This window comes from Argiope bruennichi, chromosome 5 (assembly GCF_947563725.1).
Source record: "Argiope bruennichi chromosome 5, qqArgBrue1.1, whole genome shotgun sequence".
NCBI lineage: Eukaryota > Metazoa > Arthropoda > Arachnida > Araneae > Araneidae > Argiope > Argiope bruennichi.
In genome coordinates this window covers 24,169,953-24,189,322 of record NC_079155.1, presented here as the reverse complement: position 1 = coordinate 24,189,322, position 19,370 = coordinate 24,169,953, and the positions used below count along the sequence as shown (strand labels likewise).

Below are 19,370 nucleotides of genomic sequence, written 5' to 3'. Positions count from 1 at the left end.
TACAAGTAAAACCGCAATGCGTATGATAAGAATCCATCTTTATCTCCCATTAGAGAGCTCTCTGTATATGCCAGTGTGAAAGCATATATGTAGAAATGAGTAATGCATTGAATTTTCCGGAAATCGAACTCAGTTTGTTCATAGTATAAACGAATAGCTTATCTCTGAATCACTTATCCAAAGCCCATGGTTCAAAAATATGTGATCCATTCAGAAATAGCTCTCGTATTGTTTCAAAATGGGATGTTTAACTTTACTAAACTGAACCACTATTGTGATGTTACATCATTTTATGTCTAGACGAAAACCATGACGCAATGAGAATTCCTTAGAATATAATTCCAGTCATCATTTCTTCATAGAATATTCCTGTCTTGTTTATATAATGGCATATACATTACAAAATTCAAGGCATAAACGTTTTTGGAGGAAAAACTTTTCCATTGGCAGTTCAAATGTTTTATTCTTCAGAAGTCTATTTCTAGAGAAAGTTTCATGTAAAGGCGAAACAACAAATGCTATATTTCTTACAAACTGCGGAATCACCAATGTATTGGTAATAATCTATTCTGAATCCTGTGACTAAGAAACAGAGAACCGAAAATACTATAAGGACGAAACATTCAATTGAAGTAATGGTCATAATTAAAGATTATTTTATAGATAGCTTAATTGCTATTTACTTAGAAGTAAAATATTAATCACATTAAGAATTTGTTAACAACCCTTATTTTAAAAAAACTTTATATTTTGAATGCGAGATATTTTCCAAACTAAATATTTCTGCTTGGTTAATTTAGAAGTAATAGTTGTAAGGTTAATAGCCCAGTTTGTGCCATAAGTGATAAGATTGACAAATAGGATCTATTCAGAAAATAACAAAGAAAACTCAATTTCATAGAAATAATGAACTTCTTTATTGTTGTTTTTCAATGGTAGGCAAACAATGTCTGAGTTAGTAATATTTTGCTATTCCTAAAAATTGTATACTCCATGTAATTAATATACAGTGCGAGTCAAAAAAAAGTAAACACTAATTTTTCATGTGTGAAACAATATATAGCAAATATATTATTGACTTGTAACATAAATTAATATTGCATAGTTAAATAATTAATATTAAAATATTTAAATCGTTATAAATATTAAACAAATTGTAATTACAAGAAGAAATAAGCCGCTTAATCAAAAAATACACCCATTTTTGAGCGTCAAAAAAAAGTAAACACTGACAAGTCTTTCACTATAACGTTATCAATTTTGTAAGTGCCACCACTTTTTTTTCACAGAATCTTAAACAAAAGTGAATTCTTGATGTACATTTCGCTCTTCTGTTAATTTCTGAAATTTTCTGGAACATTTTTAGAAAACTGGATATGGGGAAACAAACATCACTAGAAACGAGAAAAATAATAATAAATTTGAAGAAAAACGGAAAATCATTACGTGAAATAGGACAAATTGTCCAAAGGAATCATTGCACGGTCAAAAAAATCATTGACAAATATACGAAGTATAAGCAGATTAAGGATTTTGAAAGAACAGGAAGACCAAGAAGACTTACTGATGCAGAAGTTAGAACTGTAGTACGAGAGATAAAACAAAATCCAGCTGAAAGTGCTGTAAAGATAGCGCAAAATGTATCTCAGACATCAGGAAAATCAGTAAGCGCAAGTACTATAAGAAGAACTCTTAATGATCATGGGTTACATGGTAGGATACCGCGTAAAAAGCCATTCATATCGAAAACAAATCAAAATAAGCACCTGAATTTTGCTAGGAAGTACGAAAAAAATGATTTAAATTTTTGGAATAATATTTTATTTAGTGATGAAAAAAAATTTGAAATTTTGGCCCCTAAAAAGCAGTCGAAAATATGGCGATCGAAGAACGAAGAATTTGATGATAAACGTACAGTTAAAACAATTAAACATGGGGGTGACTCTATTATGGTCTGGGGATGTATGGCGGCAGCAGGGGTCGGAAATATGGTATTTATCGAATCTACGATGGATAAAATAGGCTACTTAAATATTTTAAAAGAAAATGTTGGCCCCAGTGTTGAGAAATTAGGACTGTCACGAACTTGGATCTTCCAGCATGACAACGATCCAAAACACACATCTAAAATTGTAAAAGAATGGTTACTATATCGGACACCCAAGACTTTAGACCATCCTCCGCAGTCTCCAGACCTCAACCCCATTGAACATTTATGGGCATATTTAGATAAAAAAGTACGCCAAAGAACGGTTTCAAATAAAGAAGAATTGAAAAAAACTATCTTGGAAGAATGGCAGAAAATCCTGATCGAACTGACGAAAAAATTGGTAGCATCTATGCCTAGAAGGTTAAAAGCTGTAATAAAATCTAAAGGAAAGCAAACAAAGTATTAATTGCTAATTTTTTTCATTCTATTTTGCTATCAGAGTTATCTGTTTACTTTTTTTTGACTCAGAAAGTTGGCTAGACATTTGTTTAAATTGAGCTATTTCTTTTTGTATTTTGTTTTAGCTTAACATTTATAAGCTGTTAAATTCTAATTAAATGAACATTTAATTTTAAGTATTTGTTTTACATTATAAGTCAATAATGCATTTGAAATAAAGCATTTTATACATGAAAAGTTGGTGTTTACTTTCTTTTGACTTTCACTGTAGATTAATTTATGTGTTTAAAATCGCGTGCTTATAACTTTTGTTAATCTAATGTTTTATGCTATTAATGATCATATTTTTATAATATCATTATTTTATAACATTATTTTAATAATTCTAGACGATACCACTTGCGTTTAAACTGTCACTAATAGATAATAAATTTCTGATTCCGTTGGATTCCTTACAATAAAATTTAAATACCTTTAAAGGCGTAATGATTCCGAGTTATAATTCTATTCTAGTTGTTGATTAAGCTGTAGAAATTTCTTCTTGTTTATTTATTATAATAATAAAAATATACTTTAATATTTAAAAAAAAGAACAATCAAGCTGCTTATATTTTCATGGTTAGTGCGAACTAATGCAGGATTATTTATCTTTTTTCGGTGTTATTCCAAAACGATATAGACGATGACAGGGCGATTGTGGCAAAAAAGTAGTTTCAATTTATTCTAGAAAATTTATAGTTATTTCTGAATTCTGAAAGTTTGCAATTGTATCTTGCTAAAGATTGCTAAATAGATATAATATGAATTATAAGAAGAATAAAAGATAAAACTATTCCTTAAGAGGCAATTTGCAGTCAAATTTTTACCTGCTTTGATTTGATTTGTCTTGATGGTAAAGATGGAATTTTCTTATTGATTTTTTTTATTTCTTTATTGTATTAGAGCTCTAAAATATTTAACAGTTTTTTTTTTTTGCTTGCTTCCAATGACAATACAATGTTTTAATATTTTCAAACTTTTCATCACTTTATTGATTAATTAAACAAAATTTATTTTAATATACTTTTGATTGGCACTTTTTGCTTGTGAGTTTGAGGGAAAATATATTGCTAGATTCTATTATAACCACGAAAATGAATTACTAAATACATAGAAGAATGTAAAGTAGAAATAGATAATAAAAATGATTTTAAAGTAAAACCAATCTTATCAATGAGCTAAAAAGTAAAAAATAATTTACTTCAGTAAAAAAAAAAAAAAAAAAAAAAAATCTGAAAATCTGAAAATCAAAACAAAAATCGTAAAAACAAAAGGCATTTGAAAACGATATAATAATTCAATGTAACCACAATTAATATTATTTTTTAAAAAATCCGGAACATTATTAAAAAATAAAAATAGTTTACGGATGCAATTAAATTTAAAATTCATTTAGAATAATTCTATCAATTATTATAGAATTACGATTTTTGTTTTGATCTCCGTACTGTTAAGGAAAGATAATTTGCCACTCTTTAGTACATCAATAAAATCATGTTTTTTCAAAACATTGCGATTTTTTATTATTTATATTGATTATATAAGTTGTTGAGAGGGAAGATATGTTTACCCGGGTGAAAACTGCCTCTCCTCCTCTTTCTCTATTTCCTGCTGATACAACTGCTGTTCCTGATACAACTGCTGTTCCTGATACAACTGTTGCTCCTCCATGGAGGCGGTGGGAGGTGGGGACTGGAGATTGCGGAAGCTGGTGCTTCGCTTGCGGAGTGGTTCGGGTTCAAGAGTTGGCATGCCTGTGGCTGACGTAGTGGTCGTCCAGGTGGCAGTCGACATCCGCCGTAGAACGCTGGGTGCGAGATTCTTGCGAAGACGCTACGAAAAAGAGTTGGTCACATTTAAAAACAAATTAGTGTATGAAAACAACATTATAAGCAGCATGTGAAATGGATGGCAGAAAACACTATTAAAAATTATATTTTTCTATTTTTAAAAATCTTTTATTTTGTTGCTAGTCGTTTTTCAAGATCAGTCAGTAAGCTGCAAATATTGGTTGAGTTAGTCTCAATTCAAACAGAAATTCCGATTTGTTTACGTATAATCCATTACAGGAATTAGAAGGGTTATAAAAAAATGCTCAAAGGATTTTGTTGATCATCATTAGGTCTGTGAATATGTGCAATTAGGAATATTTTTCAAAAAATGCTCAAAGGATTTTGTTGATCATCATTAGGTCTGTGAATATGTGCAATTAGGAACATTTTTCAAAAAATGCTCAAAGGATTTTGTTGATCATCATTAGGTCTGTGAATATGTGCAATTAGGAACATTTTTCAAAAAATAATCAAAGGATTTTGTTGATCATCATTAGGTCTGTGAATATGAGCAATTAGGAATATTTTTCAAAAAATGCTCAAAGGATTTTGTTGATCATCATTAGGTCTGTGAATATGTGCAATTAGGAACATTTTTCAAAAGATGCTCAAAGGATTTTGTTGATCATCATTAGGTCTGTGAATATGTGCAATTAGGAACATTTTTCAAAAAATGCTCAAAGGATTTTGTTGATCATCATTAGGTCTGTGAATATGTGCAATTAGGAACATTTTTCAAAAAATGCTCAAATGATTTTGATGATCATCATTAGGTCTGTGAATATGTGCAATTAGAAACATTTTTCAAAAAATGCTCAAAGGATTTTGTTGATCATCATTAGGTCTGTGAATATGTGCAATTAGGAATATTTTTCAAAAAATGCTCAAAGGATTTTGTTGATCATCATTAGGTCTGTGAATATGTGCAATTAGGAATATTTTTCAAAAAATGCTCAAAGGATTTTGTTGATCATCCTTAGGTCTGTGAATATGTGCAATTAGGAACATTTTTCAAAAAATGCTCAAATGATTTTGTTGATCATCATTAGGTCTGTGAATATGTGCAATTAGGAACATTTTTCAAAAAATGCTCAAAGGATTTTGTTGATCATCATTAGGTCTGTGAATATGTGCAATTAGGAACATTTTTCAAAAAATGCTCAAAGGATTTTGTTGATCATCATTAGGTCTGTGAATATGTGCAATTAGGAACATTTTTCAAAAAATGCTCAAAGGATTTTGTTGATCATCATTAGGTCTGTGAATATGTGCAATTAGGAACATTTTTCAAAAAATGCTCAAAGGATTTTGTTGATCATCATTAGGTCTGTGAATATGTGCAATTAGGAACATTTTTCAAAAAATGCTCAAAGGATTTTGTTGATCATCATTAGGTCTGTGAATATGTGCAATTAGGAACATTTTTCAAAAAATGCTCAAATGATTTTGTTGATCATCATTAGGTCTGTGAATATGTGCAATTAGGAACATTTTTCAAAAAATGCTCAAATGATTTTGTTGATCATCATTAGGTCTGTGAATATGTGCAATTAGGAACATTTTTCAAAAAATGCTCAAAGGATTTTGTTGATCATCATTAGGTCTGTGAATATGTGCAATTAGGAACATTTTTCAAAAAATGCTCAAAGGATTTTGTTGATCATCATTAGGTCTGTGAATATGTGCAATTAGGAACATTTTTCAAAAGATGCTCAAAGGATTTTGTTGATCATCATTAGGTCTGTGAATATGTGCAATTAGGAACATTTTTCAAAAAATGCTCAAAGGATTTTGTTGATCATCATTAGGTCTGTGAATATGTGCAATTAGGAACATTTTTCAAAAAATGCTCAAAGGATTTTGTTGATCATCATTAGGTCTGTGAATATGTGCAATTAGGAACATTTTTCAAAAGATGCTCAAAGGATTTTGTTGATCATCATTAGGTCTGTGAATATGTGCAATTAGGAACATTTTTCAAAAAATGCTCAAAGGATTTTGTTGATCATCATTAGGTCTGTGAATATGTGCAATTAGGAACATTTTTCAAAAAATGCTCAAATGATTTTGTTGATTATCATTAGGTCTGTGAATATGTGCAATTAGAAACATTTTTCAAAAAATGCTCAAAGGATTTTGTTGATCATCATTAGGTCTGTGAATATGTGCAATTAGGAATATTTTTCAAAAAATTCTCAAAGGATTTTGTTTATCATCATTAGGTCTGTGAATATGTGCAATTAGGAACATTTTTCAAAAAATGCTCAAAGGATTTTGTTGATCATCCTTAGGTCTGTGAATATGTGCAATTAGGAACATTTTCAAAAAATGCTCAAATGATTTTGTTGATCATCATTAGGTCTGTGAATATGTGCAATTAGGAACATTTTTCAAAAAATGCTCAAAGGATTTTGTTGATCATCATTAGGTCTGTGAATATGTGCAATTAGGAACATTTTTCAAAAAATGCTCAAAGGATTTTGTTGATCATCATTAGGTCTGTGAATATGTGCAATTAGGAACATTTTTCAAAAAATGCTCAAATGATTTTGTTGATCATCATTAGGTCTGTGAATATGTGCAATTAGGAACATTTTTCAAAAAATGCTCAAAGGATTTTGTTGATCATCATTAGGTCTGTGAATATGTGCAATTAGGAACATTTTTCAAAAAATGCTCAAAGGATTTTGTTGATCATCATTAGGTCTGTGAATATGTGCAATTAGGAACATTTTTCAAAAAATGCTCAAAGGATTTTGTTGATCATCATTAGGTCTGTGAATATGTGCAATTAGGAACATTTTTCAAAAAATGCTCAAAGGATTTTGTTGATCATCATTAGGTCTGTGAATATGTGCAATTAGGAACATTTTTCAAAAAATGCTCAAAGGATTTTGTTGATCATCATTAGGTCTGTGAATATGTGCAATTAGGAACATTTTCCAAGGTATAATAAATTACTGAAATTCAATTGATTTTATTGAAAATGAAATTACTACGTAAGTTTGTAAATTACCATATAATATGATTTTGTGATATGAAAAAGAATTTTAAAATTTTGATATCATCAATATAGATCATAATGCATTTTTTTTTTTGCTTCTTGTGATTTTTGCAACAAAATAATACTTATATATTTATGTAATAGGAAATGTTAGCTAAAAATAATTTTTTCAAATTAGTATTTCTTATCCTGTGTTTAAAGGCAAAGATGGGAACTTAAGATATTAAAAAAAAATACTTATTTGTATGTCTTTTTAGAATCAAAATTTCTTAGAACCGTATTTAATTGCACAAGAATTCTCAACTCAGACACTACTCACTTATTCTTAAAATATCGGTTGCGTAATTATGACACAAAAAGATTAAATGAAAGTAAAATGTCATTCCTTTTCACATGTTCTATTAATATTTTTTTATATATATACAGTGTTCAGAGTGAGTACTTTTAAGCCCTTTAATTTCAAAACAGCGTGTCGCATAGTCTGGAAAGTAGCATGTTCTAATACTAAATTAACTGTGGTGAATTTATTGAAACAGGTTATATCGAAATATGTAAATTATAAAAATCAGTAAAAAAGTAAAGGAGATGGGCAAAAAAACTTCATGCAAAAATGTACCTTTATCCCAATAAAAATACCGTAATGATGAACCCTTTTTTAAGTGCCTTAAAAAAGGGTTCGTCCTAAAATTTAAAAATTATTCTCCGGCACTATTAAACAATTTTTCAGAATTAAGCAACGATGAAAGGAAAATTGAATAAATAAAAAAATAAAAAAATAGGAAAATAATAAATAAAAAAAATTATGAAAAATGCACTCTGGGAGGGAGAGGTTTTCTGACATTTTTTTCAATTTTAGAAAGAACTCGTTTTTCCTATCACCAAAATTCTTGGAGATTCTAGAATTTTCCCCTTTTCTAGCCAAAATCTTTCAATTGTTTTCCAAGTTTTTCGCCAACTCCTGGAGTAATGTATCCGGCAACCGATCAGAATCCATTAAAGCTGTCCGTAAAACTATCTTTCTTAATATAGAACTAATCGTGCTAGGAAGCAGATTTACAGATTCATAACATACACTTTGAGTCAAAGGTGTGAAGTTTCTTTTATTTTCTCTTAGTCGTTCTTTTCCTTAATAACACTGTTATAGTTCACCAAATTTTCAATATATTCCTTTTCATTTTTGGAGTATAGAGGGAATATTATGAAAGTCAAAAAATTTAACTTGCGATTTTACGAATGCCCACGTTTTAAAAGCTCCCCCGATTTTTAACTCATTTTTGGGGTTATGCCTGTCTCCGTGAAAGATAACTCAAAACGTTTTGAGTTAGATAAATGAAATTTGATGTATAATCTTAAATAAGAAAATATACATTTCTATCAATTTTGAACGAAATATGTTGTCGGACGTTTTTGTGTCTAGGTTTTCAGTTTTAAAGGAACTCAACAATTGCAAAACGCAAACAACAAAGGGGTTAAAATATGGTCTAGAGTCTTATGTAGATTCTTATCAAATTTTGAAGTAAATCTGTCAAAGGTTAGATTCTTTGTCGGTTTGTACTTTCACATGTATTTAAATGCACTATTTACGATGAGGAATCAATGAAATTTGATACGCCATCTTATGACTACAACTGTAAGCCTGGAAACTGTAATTTTGGTGTCAATCGGCTGATAAAATGCCGTCTAAAATACATATCCGCACTATAAATTTCGTAAAAATCCTAGATTCTCAACAATGATTATATTGATCTTGATTCGGACTCTGAAAATAAAAACCTGATCAATCACGGCGTTCGTAGCTTTGATCAAATTCTTCAGTTCTTATGCGTGAAGGAAGGAAGAAAGACATCTTCGTTAGAGAGTATGCAAGAAAGTTGCGAGCGGATCACTCTCTCAGGTTTTTCTCCAATTAACCATGTTTACAAACATCATCAATACTTATTATTGAATTTTATCTTTTTCTAATCTTTTGATTTTACTCTTTTAATTAAACCTGTCTTTTAGTTCTGATCTGGTTCGGGGGATCTGATTGTTTTAATAGCATTTAATGTAAAATATGGTCATTACGTCATTTAATACTCTCAGGAGTGAGTCCATGGTAACCAATAAAATAAAAAAATGTGGCATCTTCTATTCATCAAAGTGGCATTAGTGCATTCAGACATTATTCAAGATAAAAGTTTGACTTAATGCCAATGTGTCGTGATAGTCTTCCTAAAGGAATTTTAGTTCACCAATTTTTGTATAATATTGGCTGAGGATTAAACGCTCCAATTTCCAATTTAGGTGATAAATAATCTTCCTCGTGGATATCAGCCCACAAATATTTAAATAATGTTGACTAAAAGTTTGTTTGTGGATTTAAGTCCGCAACCTTCTTCCGCCGATTTTCAATGAATGGCAAAGCTAGGCGTCCCGGAGGATGTTTAGTTCATCGATTTTTAAATAATATTGGTTGTCGGCATGACTGGGGATTATGAACCGTAACCTTCTTCCACCGATTTTCATTGTATCGAGATAAATAACCCTTTTATACCCTCCCTAGCTTAAATAATAGCATAAACAGCCCTCCTAGCATAAATAACCCTCCCTAGCTTGCCAACCAATTTTTAAACAATGTTGGTCAAGCTATTGATTAAAAGCTATAACCGTTTTCCTCCGATTTCCAATGAATGGTGATAAATAATCTTGGAGGATTTTTAGTTCGCAATTTTGAAATAATTTTGGCTAAAAATATTGTGGGTAATTAAAGATCAGAACCTTATTCCTAAGATTTCCATTGCTTGACAATGGATAACCTTTCTGGTGGATTTCAGTCCACTATTATTTAAATGATGTTGGTTAAAATAGTGATTGGTGATTAAAATCCGCAACCTTCTTTCACCGATTTCCAATGTTTGGCGACAACTAGGCTTTCTATAGGACTTATAATTTATCCATTTTTAAACAATATTGGTTACTCGCATGACGAGAATAAAGCTATAACCGTCTTATTTTCAGTTTATAGTGATAAATAACCTTCCCGAAGGACTTATAATTTACAAATTTTGATTAATTTTGGCTAATAACAGGGTTAGGGACTAAAACCCACAATCTCATCCTTTGTAAGTCTATTCCGATTGTGCTGGAATAAATAAATCTTCTATTAGAAGACATTTAGCATATCAATTTTTAAATAACGTTGCTTGGCTCGGAATTAAAAGCGACAGCCTTCTATTTTTGTTTTTCCATTGCATGATGATAAATAAATTGCTTGCAGGACTTTTAGTTAACCAGTTTTTAAATAATGTTGACTAAGAGCATTACTCAGAATTAAAAGTCATAACGTTCTTCCTCTGATTCCCAGTGTATGGCATAAATAGCCATCCTGAAGGATTTTTAACCCATCAATTTTTAAATAATTTTGGTTAAGAACATTTGGTTAACCCATCAGTTTTTAAATAATTTTGGTTAAGAACATTTCGTTAACTCAACAGTTTTTAAATATTTTTTTTAAAAATGTTTGTTTAACCCATCAGTTTTTAAATAATTTTGGTTAAGAACATTTAGTTAACTCATCAGTTTTTAAATAATTTTTTAAAGAACGTTTGCTTAACCCATCAGTTTTTAAATAATTTTGGTTAAGAACATTTCGTTAACTCAACAGTTTTTAAATAATTTTTTTAAGAATGTTTGTTTAACCCATCAGTTTTTAAATAATTTTGGTTAAGAACATTTAGTTAACTCATCAGTTTTTAAATAATTTTGGTTAAGAATATTTGTTTAACCCATCAGTTTTTAAATAATTTTGGTTAAGAACATTTGACACTTTATTTGGGGAAATATATTCTTATTCAAATATCAATCAGCAGAATATTTATATAAAGTGTAATTTTTGCATTGAGTTATAGTACCATTGAAAAATTTAATTTTTACTTTTAAAAAAGCGAAAATTTCTGGTACCCATAAGAAAAATGGTTTAAGTGTTAATCCACTAGGAAACTTCTATTTCAGGCACGTCTGGGAAGACCAGCACTAGTATCAATATAGAAGATTCTTGACTTGATCTGTAAGTCATCAGATTCTTTTAAATATTCGTAGAGTATCCAATTTTCCAGAATTAATCTTTTACCGATGACGTTGTATAGAATATAGAAAGGGATGGCAGCTCTGATGACGTCTTCATCATTGATCGTGGTTCAAATTACCTGATCCTTACCAATATCGTCCGATCATAATTTCACCACCATATGCAAATAATCGAATTAAATCTTTTCTTTAAAAAATTATTCTTCTTGTGGACTTCTAATAAATTCTTTTGCGTCTAAGATTCTTCCTACAATAGAAGATAATAAACCTTTCTTATTTTAAATTTTTTTTTGACTACCTATGCTTTCAGAATAAAGAACTAAAGGAAAATCATTGCTTCTAAATTTTTCACGTCTGAGCTCACACACGGATTAATATCATGAAAAATATTTTGTCTTTAATTAAAAAAATTTCAAAACTCATCGAAAGTTGGCTTGGAATATTCAGGTGTATGAAAATATAAAACAGAATAATTGAGATTAGAATGAAAAGTTGAACTCTAATTCAAATAGAATAAGAATTATGTATATTTATGTATATTTGACATCACTTATAATAATACCTGAATCCTACCTTCCTTAAAGGTCGTAAAAAGATTTGACGATATATTTTTTCTTCTTTATTAAAACGAATATTATTTTTTTTTCTTTTGAATTACTATTTTAGGAGAAAAATCTGGAATGGTGACGTCTGATGACGTTTCAAAACTTAATCGCTGAAAGATGACCCTAGAATTTGATTGATAAACTCGATTTGAACCTCGGAATGACGGATAACCTGGCATAGACTATGGAAGACTGAAGGCTGACCCTTGGCATTAGAAAAACAAATTTACTCCAGAAAACTATCCTTGGAAAATGGGAACTAAAAATTGCACAAAGAATATTGATTGTCATCCAAAATAGCACCTTAATGAATTTCTAAGATGAAGAAAATAAATCAATAAATAAATCTTTCGGTTATTTTTGGTGCATGGCTTTGATTTTAAGATTACCTATTTCTTTCAGAAATAACACACTTTGAAAGATTATGTAAGTGATATGAACTACATTTATAAGAAGTAAGCTCATAAAATTTGAAGATAATTTCTTCTGATCCTAGTTTAAATCTCTATAATATAGCTTTTCTTTTTAAAGACAGTTCCTTGATTAGTAAAGCAAAATTATATTCCGTAGCTTATTATTTAAATTTCAACTATCAAGAGTTTTTTTATACATCCTCTGCCACAAAATATTGTTATCGTCAAAAAAATTGAACTCTAGATTTGACGAATCTTTACGTTTCACACCTTCCAAAGTCTTGAAAATATTTTTGCTGCATTATGTCTGTTTATATATGAGCACAATAACGCCACAACGCTTTGATAAAGACAGCTGAAATTTGGTATATGGACTTAAGACAAAATTTGCAGGTTTCTATTAAATTTTGAAAGAAATCCAAGAAGTCGGTCTGTCTGATTATTCAAATACAAGTGGACTCGATAACTACAAAACTCAAAGAGCTACGCCGATAAAATTTGGCACATAGATTCAGTATCTAAACTGTAGTTATTTGTCGAATTTTGCTAAAAATTGTCTGTACTTTCGCATGCATGTAAATGCAATAAGCCATAAACACAATGATTTAAATCAGTGAAATTCGGTACTTCTGCAATTGTAATTTATGTCAAATTTTGGTGTCAATCAGCTGGTAAAAAGGAGTCGAAAATGCATATCCCCTCCATATATTCATTAAAAATGCCGTATACACTACAAAGATATATATATTTCTTAACTATCGCTCATCCTTGGTATACAAGGAATTCGTTGGTTTATACAAGTATACAACTGTATTCAGAAGAAGAAGGATAAGGCCTTTATTGCAAAGTATGTGAAAAATTTTCTTTCAATCCCTTCTTATAGGTTCTTATGAGGAAAACGAATTTATTATTACAATAAAACAGGTTAGTTTATGCTACTGTCCTTAGCACCTTTAAAGTCATCATAAAGAGTGTATTCACCGTTGAAATTAATGGAATTATTTCTATTTCTTGTGTACAGTCCAAAGATATAAAACTTTGTGACTGCCTAAAAATTCTAAATCGAGATTTTTATGTATCTCAAAGATTTTAATCTCCATGAGTCTGAAAGAAAAAATGTCATCTTTGGAATTTCATCAGTTTGCCTTCCCGTATCTTTGTATTTTTTCTTATTCATTTGCATGGGGACACTAAAACCTAAAAATAGAATATGAAATCAAAAATTTAGCATAAAATTTATCAAACGTCGGGTCTGATCCGTCAAAAGAAAGATTGCCTTAGTTTGGCTTGTTTCGATTTGAAACAGTTGTTGAAAAGATATAGATATTATGAGCTGAACTTTATTCCATATGTGTGTGAATGAAATAATTTCTAGCCATTTTGGGATCTGCACTGATTATCCAATTAAATTTTAATACTTTCGTTGTATGGCTCGTAAGTGAGTGGCTTACAAGCGTTAGAAAATTATCTGATATTCACACCACGTTGAGGCAGCATCATTAAGTTAATGCACACGAAAATATCCACTATACCTTGGGCAAAGCCGACGGTCTCTCTCCCGTGAAAGGTATTTCCTCATTGTCCGAAGATGACCGGAAGTAAGGGAGGATAAGGCTGGCCTTCCGTCTCTGAGGCGACCGCCTATGGTGCACCCTCTGAGGGGCGCAGCACGAGGACGAGGATGTAGAAGCGGGGGTGGGAGAGAGGAGGTTGGAGAGGGTCCGCAGCCCCGACAGGATGTGGGGAGGCAGTTGGGGGTCAGCCAGCATGTCCGAGACGAGTCCGTGAGCTTCAGTGACAGCCGCAAGGTCCACAGACGATTCTCTTCGGTTGCGGCGCTGGTGGTGGTGTTGAGGTTGATCTCGCTGTTGTTGTTGTTGCTGTTGGTGGTGGTGATGATGATGGTGACTACTCTGTGGGGAGAGAAAATGCATCATCAATACCTGGGCAGTGAAAAAGAACAAAGGCAATTCAGGTGGAGTATTTAGAAAAAAAAAACATTCAATTACATAGGTCTAAATATGAAAATACACTCATGTCCATAAATTAAGGATAATTCAGAATCACATGGAAATAGAACTCTGATGTAAAAATTTCACCTGTAGAATTATTATACACATCTTCAAGAACAATATACCTATTAAAGTTTGCCACCAGATGGCGTCGATAGTATGTCACAATGACGAGAGTGTAAGAGAGGGGTATACAATGAAAGGGGGGAAAGAAATAAAGCTGTATCATTCAGTGCCATAGCAGAATAGTTATGATATAGAGAACTATATTGATGATGTTTTATGTGGTAGAATTATTGGCTGTCTATACTGATGGAAGTATCCGAGAAACTTTAATAGCCCAAAGTGTCATCTCTAAGTTTTAGCAACGATTCCAAGTTGATGGAAATGTCAGTAGACGTTACAATATAGATTGTTCCCCGAGTTGCAACGCGGAATGACTACGGGTGTTTAGTTAAGTTTTTGAAAAAAAAAAGCCTTTTTTTTTTTTTTTTTTTTTTTTTTTTGTAATTGCTTCAGGGAGCAAACAGTGTTATTCTTTATGAATGGTATGAACATGCACCATTTATTTTGTTCTTTATCTTTTGTTTAATAAATATGCTTTATGAATAAGTCATGATTGCTGGCAATTTATGGAACATGAGTGTAATACGTTTAACAGTAATTATAAGGTTAGAGTTTTAATAAATTAAAGGTAATTATTAAAGTTTTAATAAATTAAAGGTCATTATAAGAATTTTAATTAATTAGCAAAATGTCTTATTTTAGACGAAGACGCTTTGAATATGTCTCGAAATGGAATTAAATGCTTGAAACTTAAATTCGCAAGAAAATAATTCACACTAAAGGACAAATTTAAATTAATTTCTGAAGATTTTTTCAAATTAATATATAGATATAATCTGGCCATGTAATTTAATTTAAATATCTTACTCTCTCGTTCCACCAAAAAGCACAAAATCTATATACTGTATAAAATCTATATACTGAATCTGTATAGAATCGTGTATAAAATCTATATACTGAATCTATATAGAATCGTGTATAAAATCTATATACTGAATCTATATAGAATCGTGTATAAAATCTATATACTGAATCTATATAGAATCGTGTATAAAATCTATATACTGAATCTATATAGAATCGTGTATAAAATCTATATAGAATCGTGTATAAAATCTATATACTGAATCTATATAGAATCGTGTATAAAATCTATATACTGAATCTATATAGAATCGTGTATAAAATCTATATACTGAATCTATATAGAATCGTGTATAAAATCTATATAGAATCGTGTATAAAATCTATATAGAATCGTGTATAAAATCTATATACTGAATCTATATAGAATCGTGTATAAAATCTATATAGAATCGTGTATAAAATCTATATACTGAATCTATATAGAATCGTGTATAAAATCTATATACTGACTGCACATGAGCAGAATTCTTATCAATAGAAAATGTTCCTGTTGTATGCATTTAAGGATTCAAATCAAAATGGAAATTCCGTGGCATGGAAATTCTTACGGAAAAAAAAATTTCATTGGACAAATGAATGTGTTCATAATATGCTATTTCCAATTTTGGAAACAACATTATTATTAATAATAAAGGATATTTTCTCTCAAAGGTTCATTAATTATTTAATTAGTATGTTTACATAAACTCTTTAAATTAATGTTATTGTTATTATTAAACTTTAGGGGAAAGAATCGATGTGATAAAGTCTACTTTTAAGCAACACTCTATCGTCTTCAAGAAGTTTATAGATTATATGTAGGAGAAAAAAAAGAAAAAAAGAAAAAGGAAATTTAATATTTAAAATGCTTTGAAAAAGACAATAATGGATGTTTTAGTGGCTAATGAAGGCCTTTAAAATCATTTTTAGTCAATGATGATATCATGCCTTCCTTCTTATAAAAGATTTATAATCTTCATTAATCATGTCACGGATCTGTTATTTTGAGCAATATTTGGGCATCAAGTCGATAAATTTTCTACGATGGGCTTGATGAAAGAGAAACTTTTGTTATTTTTGAGCAGACAGTAGTGTAATGGTTTGGTTTAGCCTTATCTCAAAGAAATGATTATAAGAACATAAACCGAACTTGTGCAGATAGTCATAAATGCCCTATTTTTGTGAAGAATCAATAATAGGCCTTCGATAACATTTGTTGCTTTTGAGGAAAAGTGCCACAGAAGGGTTAAATATATGGTATATACTTATCTTATAGAGATTTTACAGAATGATCACTAAAAATTAGAGGAACTTGAGAAAAAGACATAATTTGTGCTTTCTCCATTTTATCTTTTATCGATTGCAGGAGATGCTTTAGAGATTAAAATGGTTTCATACAATATTCAGTAACGAATTGATTTTTTTTTTAATTTCTGAGAAAAATTAATTATTCAAAATCAGAGAAAATGTCGACACGTTTAAGAATTTTATATTTTGCATTTTTGATGGATTTTTATTTTAGAGTTTTAGAAAAATGCCTATAAATTTTAACTATTTAAAGTTTTATAATCTAATTTCTTGATGATTTAACTTTTAAAAAATTTTATTATTTAAATAATTCAATTTTTAATAATTAATTATTTTTTATAATATAACTTTTTATTTCTTTTTTAACATTTCTAATAAATTTCGTTTACTAATTCAAAAAACAAACAAACTATAAAATATTTAAAAGTTTTTTTTTGTGCTAAAATTGCTTTTGTAATATCATTCAGTCTTTAAGTACACATCCTGCAGTAAGGAAAATAGCACATGATTTTGCGTACCGCTGTGCCTATTATAACGGAAAAAGAAGTATTTATCAAAGTGAAAAGATTTTGGGTCAAATTCTTGACCGATTCAAGTATATTATTGATATAATCATTTACTTTCATTTCAAGCTGATACAAGATTAATGAGTGGCTTTGGATAAAATTGCTTATTTGCATAAGAAACGTTGTAAACATTTTTACTTAATCTCACTCGAAATATAGAAAAAGATTATAATTTTAAAAACATTCGAACTCAATATTCTGATGATTCTTCACTTATTAAAACTGCCTGAGTCAGAAAATAACATTTTTGAAATTTTGTCTGCCTGTTTATGAATAGGATAACTCAAAAATGCTTTGAGTTAAAAGCGTAAAATTTGGAGTGTGGTAGTTTTATGAAATTTAAAAATTTCTATCAAATTTGGAACGACATTCATTCAGAGGAAATTTGTCTGTCTGACCGAATACAAATGAATTCGATAATTAAAAAAAAACGTAAATAACAAAATTTGGTTAAAATAATTAGAATTTTAATTGTTAATCCTTTTAAATTGTCAATAAAATCTATAAAAGCGTCGACCGTCTGTCGCTTTTCACATTTTACAAGCACATAATCCCGATAACTTAAAACGCAATGACTTAAATGTATCAAATTTGGCATGTGATTGTACGTCTATGGCTGAAGTTCTGGGTCAAATGTTAATAGAGAGAGTGGGTAAGTTTCTATAAGATCATTGCTACTGGTTATAATTGTTTTTTACTATCCAATCCCTATTGCTACTTTACAATCATTTTTAGAGGAGAAACCAACTGGTGTGGTCTCCTCAAAATTTTCTCGCATATCCTCTAATAAAGGTGTTATCCTAGAGAACACCTTGCATGACAGTGGCGTAAAATAGTTACGAAATATTAATCTTTGGCGGAATTTTAGCATTTTTACTGATGCTTTCGTGTCATTCTTGGAGAAATCTTTGGCGATTAATCCCTGGTATGCAGTTAATAGTATCCGAAAATCGAATTTGTATTTTAAATGCGCTTTTCCCAACAAACTGAAGCTAAAACTCCACTCAAAACTACACTTGTGATCACAAAATCCTATACCAAATTTAGTACATTTAAATCATTACGTTTTTGAGTTATCATACATGTTTCTAAAGAGCTGACCGACAGACAGACAATTCCTTGTTGGACTTAGCTCAAAATTTGACAGATGTCTACTCTATAAATGTTAAATCTGTGCACCGAATGTTATTTATCTAGCTCTTTTCATTTGGGAGTTATCATGTAAGCTTATATTCAAACAGCTGGATGGACAAAGTTCCTCTGAACGGATTTTGGTGAAAATTTGATACAAATCAACAAATTTGGTGTAAAGATCATACTTCATTCATTTACCTCAAAACCTCAAACCTCATTTACCTCAAAACCTCAAACCTCATTTACCTCAAAACCTCAAACCTCATTTACCTCAAAACCTCAAACCTCATTTACCTCAAAACAATTTGGAACCTGACAGACAGACTGTCAGGTTCCAAAATTCTGCTTCTGGAACTCAGGGGTCAAAAACTTGGAGATTCGTCAAAACCTCAAGTTCGTATTGGGTGGATCCTAGCACAGCCCACCTCTTAGCGTCTTTTTGAATTCTCGCCAAATGAGTGGCGATAACGTCGCCAATGTGGCAACGTAGACAATTTTTTTTATTTTTATTTTATTTTTTATTATATTTATTTTATTTTTATTATTATTTATTTATTATTTTATTTTATTATTTATTTATTTATTATTTTATTTATTTATTATTTTATTTATTTATTATTTTATTTATTTATTATTTTATTTTATTATTTATTTTTTATTATATTTATTTTATTTCATTTATTATTATTTCTGGCATTCAAGTATCGTGTTTTAATTGAAAAAAATAATAATAACAAATATTCAATTGGTAGTCAACCTGGCGAGATTTCAAATAAGTCGCCAAGAGGTGGGCCCATCTAGGATTTTACCTTCGAATTTTTTGACGATTACAATACTCCCAGTTTACAACGTATAGAAAAAAGTTTTAAAAAAACCCACCCTGTAAAATTATGTAAAGAGTCAGCACATCATTTAGTTTTTGTACCTTTGATGGCCTAAATGTTTTACCCTTCAATAGCCTCATCGAAAGGAATCTAATATATGATAGAAATATTTTTCCCCAATTTCATGTAGAGTTCCTTACTTAAATT

The 19,370-nt window shown here is 30.0% G+C and overlaps 1 protein-coding gene across 1 annotated transcript in view; it reads right to left on the bottom strand.

The window, feature by feature from the left end:
• The window catches only part of LOC129968213 (cGMP-inhibited 3',5'-cyclic phosphodiesterase 3A-like), an 87,844-nt gene that overhangs the window by 37,266 nt on the left and 31,208 nt on the right, over positions 1-19,370 (bottom strand). Inside the window, exons 2-3 of the mRNA XM_056082066.1 lie at positions 13,880-14,260; positions 3,999-4,261 (exon numbers count right to left, since the gene is read on the bottom strand). Of these exons, the coding sequence (XP_055938041.1) occupies positions 3,999-4,261; positions 13,880-14,260 (644 nt within the window). The remainder of the gene's footprint in view (positions 1-3,998; positions 4,262-13,879; positions 14,261-19,370) is intronic.